Source organism: Empidonax traillii, unplaced genomic scaffold, assembly GCF_003031625.1.
Source record: "Empidonax traillii isolate 1590-97213 ecotype Southwest subspecies unplaced genomic scaffold, ASM303162v1 scaffold257:size1394852, whole genome shotgun sequence".
In the NCBI taxonomy this organism is placed as follows: domain Eukaryota; kingdom Metazoa; phylum Chordata; class Aves; order Passeriformes; family Tyrannidae; genus Empidonax; species Empidonax traillii.
The window spans coordinates 88,971-102,717 of NW_020955450.1; the positions used below are offsets into that span (position 1 = coordinate 88,971).

General features: G+C 44.5%; 1 protein-coding gene across 3 annotated transcripts in view; it reads left to right on the forward strand.

The window, feature by feature from the left end:
- The first annotated feature begins 9,301 nt into the window (after nt 1-9,301).
- The window catches only part of DPY19L4 (dpy-19 like 4), a 33,823-nt gene continuing 29,377 nt past the window's right edge, over nt 9,302-13,747 (forward strand). For all 3 annotated transcript variants that reach the window (XM_027889250.1, XM_027889253.1, XM_027889251.1), the window contains exons 1-2: nt 9,302-9,440; nt 13,053-13,160. In XM_027889250.1, coding sequence (XP_027745051.1) covers nt 9,302-9,440; nt 13,053-13,160 — 247 coding nt within the window. The remainder of the gene's footprint in view (nt 9,441-13,052; nt 13,161-13,747) is intronic.

Consider the following 13,747-nt stretch of genomic DNA (forward strand, 5'->3'; position numbering starts at 1 on the left):
TGCTGCTTCTCAGGGTCCCTGATGTCAATGGCATGGATACTGTAGTAGTCCTAAAACTATCCATATTTTTTTCCTGTGAATGAAACAAGCCAGTCTATGGCAAAGCAATTCAAGTAAACTCTCTCTCCAGGAGGGAATCCAGATTTCTCCTTCTGTCACTTTGTGTTTCATTTCTTCACATCTCTGCCAAAACCACTGAGTTCAAGGTCTAAGCCTAAATTTCCTGTCAATTCCTGTCTAAGTCATTGCTGCTGACATCCCAACTCACTGAAGAGGAAGATATTATCTACCTCTGTCAACAAACATCATTCTCCTTGCAATTCCTAGGGCAGGACCAAATTCTTCACCTGTAAGGTCAGAGTAACAAAAAGTTGGGAAGGATATTGAACAAATTACTCTAACATCATGTACACAGGAAAAAGCAGTGCAGACAACTAAGCTCAATCACAATGCCTGGTTTCCCCAAGAATCTCCCATCACAAAAAAACATCTAGCACTTTTGCTAGGGATGTGCGCGAACATGTTGAATATTTGCTCATCTGAACTCTCCATAAATGAATTTCCTCATAAATTGTTCATTAATGATAGATCTCTTATTCACCTTACTCAGACTCTCTGCTTTATCTGTGCAGAAAGCACTTGCATTAACTCAGAAATGCACAGATTTATAAGGAAGCAAAGAATCTGGTTTGATACAACTGTATTCATATCAAATGTCATGTTTGGCCACTTTTTGCTTGAAGCAAACCTATCATTTTCCTTCCCTCTCTCCACCTGACAATGTGTATTTTTTCTTGTGTAAGCACTGCAATAAGGTATTACAGTAACAGTCACTATAACAGCAGCAATGATATCACTAATAATAATTATCTTGCACTAATACAGTACCTTTCTTCTGGGGATCACACTGTTCTTTAAAATAATCAGCATGGGTATCTCCTCCGGAGCTTCCATTTGAGTGGAAGAAGCTGAGATCCCTGCCTAGCCAGATCCTCCCTCTCATGGCACTGCTCCTTTTTGCACCCCCCTTTATGTAAGCAACAAGGTTTCATCCAGAGTCTACTTTCTGCACCCAAAGTTTGACCAACCTGATGAGTAACAGATGGCAGGGCAGCTCAAGAAGAAACATGCACTGGAAAAATATGCACTGCTTTATGTGAGCAGCATAAAGAGAAGGATAGGGAGACTTCAGATGAAGGAGGAACAAAAGAACCAAATTACGATTTGGATATCCCAAGCGATAGAAATGCATTTATGAGGAAGTGGAAGAGTTGGTCTGAAAACAAGCTAGTGATATTCTAGTAATGCTGTGAGGTTTGACATGTGGAGTAAATCATTCTTCTTCTTCAAACAACCCAGTTTTATCACTGGATCAATCTCTCATCTTCATTAATTACTACTGAAATTGCAGGCAGTAATCCATTTACCATAGAACAAGCAGGAAGCAGAGTATTCAAAGTATGATGAATCAGTGCTTCAACTAGCCCAAACACGGCAGGCAAAGCTTGCTGTCGTCACTGGTGACTCCCCAAGAAAAGCATTTATGTAACTGTACAGTTAGGCATAATTACAGTGATGGGTATCCTGCTTACACATTAGGTTTGTTTATTCTATGTGCTTTTCATAATGCCCCATGTCTCACAGAAGCAGTTATACAGACTGATAGGGGTGCCAGTAAAAGTAATGATTTCAGATGTGGCAGTTTAACTCAGACAACTCCAGACCTGGGGAGCATCAGTTCTGGGAACGAAGTCAAAGCTTGGCAATGCTGGCCAGGTGTCAAGAAATGCTCAGGGAACAGAACTGCCCTTCCTAGAGGAATCACAATTCTCTGTAACAAACTGCCTGTCTTGTATTTCCTCACTGGAAAATTACAGCTGGGATTTTCAGACCTGCCTGGGAGTCAAGAATCCATATCCCAGATGGAAGTTGCACCCTACATTAATAATTACACATAGTCCCATCCACTTCTTTTCCTGCTGTCTAGGAAATCTCAGCAAGCAACAAGCAGTTCACTAGCGTGGTAATAGCCAATCAGCCCAGTCAGAGTGTATTCTACCTGTGTTGGAGTATTTTTCTACTCACTCCACTGAAAAGCAGCACCAGCTGCAGAGGGTTGCTTCAGTCCAAGACGTTTTAATAACACTGGATGCAGCTTTTGAAAAGGGATCTACTGTCTGCTTAGTGTTAGGGCCATGACTTGTATTACTGATTTATGACCTTCAAGTATCAGGCCAAACTCCTTCCTGCTAAAGTTGGAAACCCATCAAAAGCAGTGCTATCGCCCTTCCTTCTGCCAACAGTAACATGGTCGGACAAGAATGTGGGGCTAAGGGTGCTAGTTGCTATGTTGGGATGGGAGATGTGCCCTACTAGTGGATTTAGTAAGACATTAAGACACAAATACATTAAAGATCACATTGCTCCACTTCTCTGAAAAATACTTACGCAAAAAAAGGCCAGCACAATATTCCAAGAGCAATTTCCTGGATGTGATCAGTCATTCCTGCTGATGTCAGTGTCAGGGATGGAGTTTCAGTGACTCCAGTCATGCTAGCCCTGCCCTTCAGGGACAACACAGGGCCTGGGAAGTGACCTGAATTCTAGTGCTTGTTTTGTTCCAGCCGAAGTGTTTGCTAAGCCCTCATCATCAACACCCGTGTGATGCCACCAACTGCTCTGTCATCGCACAAGTGTCATCGGGGATGCCACTGGAAGCTGGGGAAACTGTGCTGCTCATGGTCAAGCAGCTGATGAACAGTGAGGATGCTGCACAGGGTGGCAAGGGGCCAGGCTGCCTTTCCATGTTGGCAGGGTAGGCTGCAGCAGGGACCAGCAACTTCTTCCTCAGAAATGCAGCCCAAACAGCTGGGCTCCAGAGACAAAAGAGCCTCCAGGCTCTGAAGTCTGCGGGGGATGTTTAAAAAACCCAGTGTTATCAAACCCGTGGAGAGGGACAAAGGGGAAATGCAGAAAGAGAAATGGGAAATACAGCTTTGACCAACTGTAGAAAAAGCAAGCATAGCTCTGACCCAGCAGAAGTGACAGTGAAATCAGAGATGTGAACTGCAAGGATTGTCGTCATTAGCAATAAAAAAAACCAAATTGCAATTTAGTAAGAGCTGACCAATGTCTTAGGTGGCAAAGCATGAGTCAAAGGAAGTGCAGAGCTGTGAGTCATCTAACTCAAAGGGCTTTATCCTTGGATAAAAGTCAAAGAGACAGCTCAGGGAGAAAAAAAGAGCGCAGGAAAGGACAGAGACAATGGCAGAGCACTGGGTCTGCTCACAGAGCAGAGGCCATGTGGAGGGCAAGGCTGCTACCAGCCAGTTATGCTCTCTTACAGTTATTTCTGGCCAGGCACACAGTACTCCGCATGTTTCACAAATACGAGGGTCAGACTCCTGCTCTGGGGAACTTCACCTGCAGCACAAACAAGAACTAGAACAAGAAGAGAAAGAGAGAAGTGATACAGAAAGCAAGTCACATCACTAAGAGGGTACGTGTTTAAATGGACAAACAAAGACATATCAAGATTTTTCTCCTGTAGTCCCTTAGCATGACTTTATTACTGATCCAGTGCTCTGAAGGCACTTATGCTGGAGGAGCAACAGAGCAATTAGCCAGCTGACATCACTTGGTCTTAGGAAGTAAGATGAAAAGCAAGAAATTAACACAGAAAATTACAGGTCAGATAAAGGCAATTCTGATAAGGATCAATGCCATTTCAGAGGGTGCAAACACAAAGAAGAGTGAGGAATTCATTGTGGTGGTACAAAAAAGGGATGGAGAAGATGATGGGATTGTTAGAGGGAAGTAGAAGAGAAATCAGATTGTAGAGCATCAAATACATCTAAACACAGGGTGACTTACAAGATAGTTCTGGATTACAGGAAAGCATCAGGAGGGATGGGAAGAAGTAAAGAAAATGAACATGCCAGACCCCACGCTGCTTCAAAGACAGTATTGGAAAATGCATCATTGAAGCTGAGGCAAATACAAGAAGCAGGGTAGAAGAAAAAAAGAGTACAGGAAGATGGTCATGGCAATCAGTAGTGTCTTCCATCTGGGGGGGGAGCACTGCTTAAAAAAATTTCGAAGGCCTCAATAAAAACCAAAACATAGATTTATCAACAGAAGGTTGAAGCAAAGAGAGAACAGAGCCAATGCATGCTTTCATGCCCCCAGCTCAGTTTCACTGTGCAAATCTAAATCTGCTCCCTTGTTTTAATGTATATCGACCATGTCTTACAATAAAGCAGGTGACAATAGAACCCGACTTACTTATACCCTAGGCAAGGCAGGCAGGAGCTGAAGCCACCAAAAACACTGGAGGTTGTGCTGAAATAAGGTAGGAAGAGAAGTAAATAGATGGGAAAAAATCTCAAAGGTTCTATATGGTTTGTGTAATTTAATTTTCTGACTTCTTAGGTCTAGTTTTAAGTAATGCTTCCATATTGTCATTACCCCCCAATATCCCCCACATCATTTCAGAGAGCGCAGTGCAGAATTTTGGTCCCACAAACACTTCTTTAGGGACTATTTTTTTATACCCTTGTAGAAGACATACAGTTTTGGCGAGGGAAGAGTCCAAAATTATTAAAATAAGTAAACCTTTGGATACTGATAATCCAAACCCATAAGTTAGAAGCCAGTAAATCCACACCACAAAACGCTGAAATTAGGAGAGTGGGTGAAATATCCAAAGTCATTACCTGATCATTGAAACGTTACAAGCATTTTAGGCATGGGATCTTAAATGTACAAAGATATAACTTGGTTTGTTCACAAAATAAACAACTACGCATTTTTTACTTTTGAGTAATGATGAACGTGCCCAATAATAATGCATTATACCAAGGTACATCTGTGTCTGCCTCCTGACATCTCTAAAAGAGACAAAGAATGATTGTTAAACTAGAAAGAATCAGAATGTTGAACTTGTAAATAAAAAGAAAAGTTATGTCTGCAGGGCTTAGAAATAATATGTAAACAGAGAACAAATGCTGCCATCATGCAGACACATGATGCATGTTTGTACAGAGAATGCTTGGGAAAAAACCACAGCATCTCTGTATTTACTCACTGCAATGTATTACAGTACAATGTTTAGGGCACATAATAAGCTGTCAAATGAAATAACTTTCATATAACATTAGTTACAGAAAGCATTTTGGAAGATTGAAGTGCAACAGTAATACCATTTTCAACATTACCTTAAAAATCATTTCAGCATATTCATTCTAGGAGAAAGAAACTTGCATGAAAAATGTTTTTTGGTTCTCCCACCTTCAAAAGTGCAATTTTTTTCTCCCCTCAGAAAAAATGAAAATCAAGTGAGCAGGATGGATTTTTCCACTTCTCTGCTAACTGTACAGTTGTGCATATAAATTACTTGATGTGTATTTACAATCCTACTGAATTCAAGGTGTGGGATGATCCATATACTGGAGCATCAGTAGAAAACTGAAGTTGTACAAGAAATGCAACTAGGTACAGTATGAAACAGCAGGTACAAAGAAGGCTTAAGAAAAAGAACATTTGGAGTACGACTAAGCAGTAGTTTGTTTTATCCCTATCCATGTATCAATGCTCTGAATAAAAATACTAAAAGCAATTATTGTTCTTTTCATTGCAATGATTATTTGTGCTTATTCCGGTAACTTATAAAAAAACCTACAAACCAACCAAAAACTGACAACACCCAATACATTAGAAATGCAATGGACAACTTACGGATCATTACAATCATAAGCAACTCCTCTAACTATCCAATAAATCAACAATTGCAGAAGTATTTTAGATTTTATTAAAAAACCCAGGAAACTTACAAATCTCATTTTACGCTCCAACAGGACACACAAATTGGTTTAGTTTCTCCTGACAGCTGCCAGACAAGTAACCAAATCAGTTTTGCAGCAGTTGATCGGCCATCGGTCTGACATGCAGTCTCCAAGGGGCAATTCCCACAAACCTCTTCGATAGCTCCTCCAACGGTAACTTCTGAGAGGTTTAAATAATCCCATTTGCTCTGCTCAGCAACAGACTTCTTCAGCAGGACAGGGTCAGCTGCTGGGAGCTGCTGGGATTACAGCCTCCCAACACAAAACTGAGCCCAGGCACCTCAGCCGTTGGCAGATAGTGCTTGGGAAACTCCCCTCACGCACACCTCTGATGAGACACAGACAGCACAGATCCTGCCCACCTCGCAGTCATTTCTAGACTATTAGTTAGTAAATAGCTGGGTGTCTTCAGCAATCTTTCAGTATTTGGTTGATGCCATCCTGCTCCCAGAGATGATGATCCTAGTCTGGTAGTTCATGTTCATGGCAAGACTTCCTCAAAGGTGGCAGAATTTAGTTCAGAGCACTTACATGCGGAATGATGTCTGCACCCTGATAGTGAACTTTAGTGCATCTCCACACGCACACCCTGGGTGATTAGAGAGGCATCCCCCACATTCAACATTATAGATCTGACCTAAGTCAAAGAAAAACCAATGCTGATTGAGGCTAAGCATCAGATTTTGCCCCAGCCCTTCAGCTTTTGCTAGGCTACCTCTGCCTAGACCATGGGCCTATAGACTCTGGAGCTTCTCAGAAAACTTTTAATGCATGGGGCCTTATACACCCCAACCATCTGATGATGTGTGGAAGTAAATCCCACGTGGAAGGCTAGTCTGTAGTACAGTTGCGGTCTGATGAATGATGACCTGCAGCTCAAGCCCATTCCTATGCTCAGTCCATCCCCTAGGGCTATAGCAGGACACTGGGAAGGAGAAAACATGGTGTTCTGTGGAAAACCTGCTGCTTGGGAGCACCCTTCCCCCTGGGCTGGGTCCTGCACTAGCTGCCTCGATCTTCTCTCTGCACAGCAGGTTTGGGCAAGGCTCGGAGGTCCTCCCCAGGGCTGTAGTCAACCACCAAAACACAAACTCCCAGTGTGCTCCAAGCAGCCACTCTGCCAGCCCTGAGCCTTCAGCCCATCACAGAGATCTGCAGGCAGATTTAGGGCACCACAGGGTGACAACTTCTGTCATAGAATCAGCTGGGTTGTAAAGGACCTCTGAGATCATCAACAATGACAATCCCAGCTCAAGAATCAAGCGTTAAGAGTGCCTGCAGTGGCAAACACCATCAGTTTCAGCAAGACTCCTTTCTAGGGGGGCCTCCTGAGGCATGTCCCCAGGCAGTGGTCAGGGAGGGCACCAGCCTTTGCCCTGGCCTGACATCCTGTGTGCAGCACAGGAGCAGTTTATGTTGCCACAGCTGCAACATCTGGGGATTGTCATATTGCAATGAATCCGGCTCCATGTGTATACTCAGCTCAGCTTACTGTGGCCAGAACTCAGGACTTTCACCACCAAACATCCAAGCTGCTACTGCTTCAGGGTGGATATGCTCTTCTCCCAGCATCACTACTCATGGTTCGGTGCAAGCAAACACTGCCTCACAGACTCCCCAAAATGACAAGGTCCTGACTCAGAGAGCCCACAAAGACTCCAGCAATAGACAATGTAGATGAGTCTCACGGTAGCCACATCAACCCCTTATTTGCATCTCTTCCTTGGACCTGATGTCATTTCAAGCATAAAGCACACCACTATAAAGATCCTTCAGCACCAGTTTTGTCTTTGTAACTCAGTTACTATCCCTACTCACATTCATCACTGAACATACTGGCTTCCCCAGATCTTTAAGTTACAGAAAACACTTTTCCATGCTATCCTTTACACTCTGAAGGCATGCCCAGCTCACCCATCTCTCCAAATCCTTCTTTTGCCAGGGTGCTTACAACAACCATGATAATTATTAGGTGGCTGGTGTGCTGAAATGCCTACCTATTCCTCTGCTTAAGGATGCTTTTCTTTCCCTTATGCTCTTTCCTTGGCTTCCCTTTATCCAAACACAGCTCATTTTGGGATTGTTTAGCCTTGAGGAGGATCAGGTTATCACTCTCCGCAACCACGTGAAAGGAGGATGTAGCAAGGTAGGAGGCAGCCTCCCAGGAAATGAGGGACAGGAGAACACAGTCTTAAGCTGCACCAGGGGAGATTTGGGTTGGACATCAGGAGGAATTTCTTCACAGAGAGGGTGATTAAACATTGGAATGGGCTGCCCAGGGAGGTGGTAGAGCCAGTGTTCCTGAGGATGTTTAAGAAAAGACTGGATGTGGCACGTAGTGCCATAAATCTAGTTGGCATGGTAGTGTTCAGTTACAGGTTGGAACTGGATGATCTCAGAGGTCTTTTTCAACCTAATCAATTCTATGACTCTGTTTTCCCAAAAGCAGCCTTCACTGGGGTTGGGGGTATCCTTTTGTCCTGCATTCACACGGTCTCTGCGACAGTGGGGTGCTGGTACTGTACTTCAGTAGTTCTTCATGATGCAAAAAGGAGCCCAAAGCAGGTGTGTGTTAAGGCTCAACCACCCACTCCTCCCACCAGGCCCTTGTAGCTGGCCATCAGGCAGGGACTTTCTGGATTGGTGTCCGTAAGGAGCGAGGGAGGGCTCCCTTCCCCGGGAGGAAGGCTCTTTATGGGGGCAGGCAGGGTGTCGAGCAAGAAACACCCATTGGAAATGCCCTGGTTTCACAGAATCACAGAATCGAAGATTGGAAGAGTTTGGAAAAGATAGGTTGGAAGAGGTTGGAAGATAGGTTGGAAAGGTTGGAAGATACTGGAAGAGGTTGGAAGAGACTTTTGAGATCATCAAGTCCAACCTTAGACCAACTACCACCATCTCAATTAAGTACCACGACCAGCCTTTCCTTAAACACCTTCAGGCACAATGATTCCACCACCTCCCTGGGCAGCCCATTCCAATGTTTAATCACCCTTTCTGTGAAGAAATTCCCCCTGATGTCCAACCTGAACCTTCTCTGGTACAGCTTGAGGCTTTGTCCTCTTGTCCTGTCACTCGTTTCCCGGGAGAAGAGACCAAACCCCCGTCTGGCTACACCTTCCTTTCAGGTGGTTGCAGAGTCACAAGGTCTCCCCCTCTTCTCCAGGCTAACCTGGGGCCCCGCGGCCCCTCTGAGGCGCACGTTCGCCCTGGAGCCGAGCTGGCCGGCGGGGCCCTGCGCCGCGGGGCCCAAGGGATGCGGCTTTCGCAGGTTGCGAGGCGGGGCGGGTGAGGGGAGCGCGGACCCTTCAGGGCAGCCCCGCCCCTGTGCCTGTGCTCGCCGTGCCCGGGTGCGCCGCCACCCCGCTCCGGCCGCAGCCCCGGCTCCGCTGCCGCAGTTCCGGCGGCGGGAGGAAGCGCGGGGCCGCTCCGCTCCGCTCGGCTCCGCTCGCCGGGGGATGCGGGAGCGCTCCCGCCCCCGCGGCCGGCGGGAGGCGGGCGGCGGTGGCGGCGCGGGCGGGGCGGAGGCGTCGCCCCGCGGAGAGCGGCGGGGGGACCCGGCGGCGGGCGGCGGCCGCGGGCCGGCGATGGAGGAAGGTGAGGGGCGGCTCCTCAGGCCGCGGAGCCGGGCCGGGCGGAGGGCGGTCGGGGCCGGGCCGGGGCCGCTGGCCCAGGCCGACGGTGTGTCCGCCCCTCGCGGCCGTGCCGTGGCTGTGCCGGGGGGGGAACACTGGGCTGTAGGGCACAGGCGGCCTCCCGGGCCCAGCCCGCCCCGGCGGCCCTCGGGGCCCATCCCAGTCCAGGGCAGCCCGAGATTCGCAGCCCCAGGCGGGAGAGGGCCGGGCCGGTGGGAGCCCAGGAACTGGGGGGATCGTTCTCCTCCCTCACCCAGTGTTGCCTCTGGGCAGAACTCCCGGGGCTCTGTGGATGCCTCCGTGAGTTTGCCTTTTCTTTGGCATCCTTCCATATGTTTTAGTCTTCTCTGTCGTTTCGTTAAGCCATTAGAGAGCGTCAAGAGGAAGGCTATGAAGGTGGTGAAGGGCCTCGAGGGGAAGCCTTATGAGGAGCAGCTGAGGTCACTTGGTCTGTTCAGCCTGGAGAAGAGGAGACCTCACTGTGGTCCACAACTTCCTTGGGAGGGGAAGAAGAGGGGCAGGCACTGATCTCTGCTCTGTGATGACCAGTGACAGGACCTGAGGGAATGGCCTGAAGTTGTGTCAGGAACGGTTTAGGCTGAATATTAGAAAAACATTCTTCACCCAGAGGGTGGTTGGGCATTGGAACAGGCTCCCCAAGGAATCCACAGCACCAAGGCTACCGCAGTTCAAGAAGTATTTGAACAATACTCTCCGGAACAATACTCTCTGTGACTCTTGGGGTGGTCTTGTGCAGGGCCAGAGGCTGGACTTGATGATCCTTGTGGGGTCCTTTTCATCTCAGGATATTCTGTAATTGTTTCACTTTTAGCCCTCACACAAGCATTTTTCTTGAGCTCTCTTCTGTCCTAATGCTCTTTGTGGGGACTAGGAGAAGGCGTTTAGTTTTCTGGGGGAAATCAGCAGAAACATGACTGTTAACAGGCACCCAGAGAAATGCAAGAGCAAATCCCATGGCATATTCCAGCATCCTAGCTGTTCTCAGCTTAGGTACTTTCTGAGCTGGACGTGGTTTCTGCATGTTTAGTAGTCCTTGGTTGTTTGCCCTCCACGAATGTGTCAGTCTTCTCTTGGATCTGTGTAAGCTGTTGGTTTACAGAACATTCTTTGGGTAGGAGTGGTGTACCTGAAGGTGATGTGCAATGAGCTGGTTCCTTTTAGCCTGACTCACTGGGTTTATTTGAGAACTTCTTGTATTAGAAAAGAAGGTGAATCACTGCTCTCTATTCAACCTGTTGGTGCACTTCACTGGCTTGTAGACATCTGGCATGTTTCTGTTGGTCATCCTCTTTTCCAGACTGAGGCATCCTCAACTTGTTTCCTTGTTCCTTGTATGGGAGCCGTTGCCAACTTAGATCATCCTCATGGCCCTTCTCTGAACGTTTCCCAGCTCTATCTTATCCTTGCTTAGGTGAGAGGACGAGAATTGCAGACAGTGCTCAGTTTGCAGGTGAAAAATTCCTGTTATTCCAGATGAGTATTGTGGCACTCAGGAGCAGTGAGTTATGCTTTTCTGCAATAGATACACAAAAAATGTTGCCTGAACAGAAGTTGAAAAAAAATTTACAGGGAACTTACAGAGAACTAGAAAGCAATCTCAGATGAAAACTTGCATGATGGATAGAGAGTTAATTGCATGCTGGATAGAGAGTTACTAGAGGCTGTACCATCAGTTAGAAATTCTAAATAATTTTTAGTTGTTACCTTGTTTCACTTTCATTTCACTCCATTTAAGGGATTCATAGAAGTGAAAACAAATTTTTTCTTGTTTGAGGCAGCTGCAGATAAAACAGAAGTGGCACACTTGGCTCCTTCTCTGTTGCTGTTGTGTGGAGGGGATCTGTTGTCCATCGTTCAAAACAGAGGTGAAAATCGTTTGCTGACTGAGATGCAGTTGTTTCAAAATTAGAATTTTAAATTGTTCTTTCTTTAGGAATTTTCTATTACTGCTGCTAACTCTAGACTTTATAAAAAAAGTATGTTACACTTCTACTATGGCTCACTTCTCTTCCAGAAAAGCAGAAGAAATGCATTTTCCTCAGTGTTCTCAGTACTGTTGCTTTGGTCATAACTAGAATGACAAGGGCAGTCAGTTGTCCTTCCAAGCACATATCTGCCCATTCTGGTGATCCAGGGTTTTCTCCCCACTCTGTGTTATTATGTCTTGTACAAGTGATTTTTAATTGCAATGCCCTTGATGTTTGCACTGCTGATTGACTTCTTATATACATGACATGAAGTGATACTGGTGTACTTTTGAATTTGGAATGGCATAATGATAAATATGATACTGAACATCCTAAACCTTGTTTTGTTTAAAATCATTCCAGTTCTTGTCTTGTTTAAGAAGGTTCATTTTGTTCACTCCATGAAAAATGTTATCATTGAGGTCTTGGTTTGCTCAGAATAATTTATAAATTGCTCTGTTTACACACAGGCGCCCTGATACAGGCAGACATTGCTTTAATAATTTATATTTCTATCCCTAGTTTCTAACTTTTAAATCTAATAGTTGGGAGTAGAATTAGACTGAATTAAGACTTGAAGTAATATACAGCCAGAGTAATAAAGAGCTTTGCTGTGGGATGACACTTCAAGTTTGAAGTTGGATGGCTTTATGAAAGAGCTACTTTAAGTCCAGAGAAAGTTGGTGGCTACAAAGTTTCAGACAACATTGTATAGTGGGTCGAATGGGAGAGCTGAAAAGTTCTAGAGCATGAGTTACAGTTAAACCTTTTCATCACCCTTCCAAAATGGCATAAATATTGTGGGATATCTTTAATACAATAATTTTAAAATACTTTTTGCAATGAGTCTTTTTGTATGTAGACTTGCACTCTGAATTAGCGTCATTGCCTTTCAGACACTAAAATAAGTGGATCAGAGCTTCAAACTGCTGCTGTTTACAGAAAACTTAACAGAAGCTGAGAAAACTCTTGGTCTTATGATGTAATCTATATAGCTGAGCAGGCTTGGCTTTTAAATTATATGTTAGTCTAAATATTCATAAATCTGCTTAGTTCCAGTAGATCCGAAAGCAGGAAAAAAATGATATTTTATTTACTTGAAAAAACTTTTGCCTTATGAAGAATGGGCAGCTCAATTTAAAAGTAATGAAGTAGAGCAATTTTTGTATTACAGTAGTGTGCCTTGTACACTGCTATAGCTGTGTAAACCCAGGATGAAAGTAGAATGAAGTTGCTCAGTGTCTCCAAGTGTATGTAGCTTATCTAAACTATTGATTTCCTTCATTTGTGTAATACATTCATCATGAAATAAACCAATTAGCTTCTAGTTTGGGTTCTGGGTAACCCCAGAGTACGACCTCAAGAGAATACTATTGTTTTTTCTAAGGAACAACATAGGAATTGAATTCTATATGGTGATATTGTTATTGTAGTTGAGCATGTGACACACTTTGATTATTTGTCAAATATATCTTCCTTGGGATTGAATCAGTAGCAATATCTGGCTGCTATCTGCTGCTGTGTGGATTTCTCAGAGTGCGATTTTAGGTATTGTATTGCAATAACTTAAAAAAAAATGTCTTCAGGGGCAGCAGACCTGCGTCAGAGAAAGAAACAAAACTGCTCAGAATCTGACAAAATGGCTCCAGAGCAGAGAAACAAAGAAAACTCAAAGCTGGGAAGATCGCCAAAATGTAAGCTACAGAATTTTTAGCAGACTTTTGATTTTTTTTTCGTTACTCATTTACATTTTATGGGAAGATATTTGTAGCACAGTAATTTATAACAGACTTATTTTGAATTAGGTTTTTGCATGTTTCAAGAGAAAACAGGCACGCACATTAGAATTCTTTAATAATGACATTGTATGTATTGTGGAGTGAAATGGTAGTCCTGGACTGTTTCAGGCTAGGGGCCGGGGGGAGAAGGAGAGGAGTTAACAATGTTACTGTTGTTACTATTTGAATACAATTAAATATTTTTATTGCTCCTGGAATGATCTTTTGGTTGGGAAGCTGAGAGGCATGAAGTAATGGTACTGAAACAAGACAAAAAGTCCTTACAGCTTTTTAAGAAACAGAACTAAAAGTATAATTTTAGGCAAGTGCTTACCAAACTGCCAAAAACTTCTATGTTAAAAGGGAGCTACAGGTGAAGTAGGTGCCCATTGAGTGAGTTTGGTAAAATTCAGATTAGTTCTTTCTCATATTTAAAAACAGAGTGGAAAATTGAATGTCTTGGGAACGGTTAGATATGGTATTGCCACCTGTCTCTTAATATT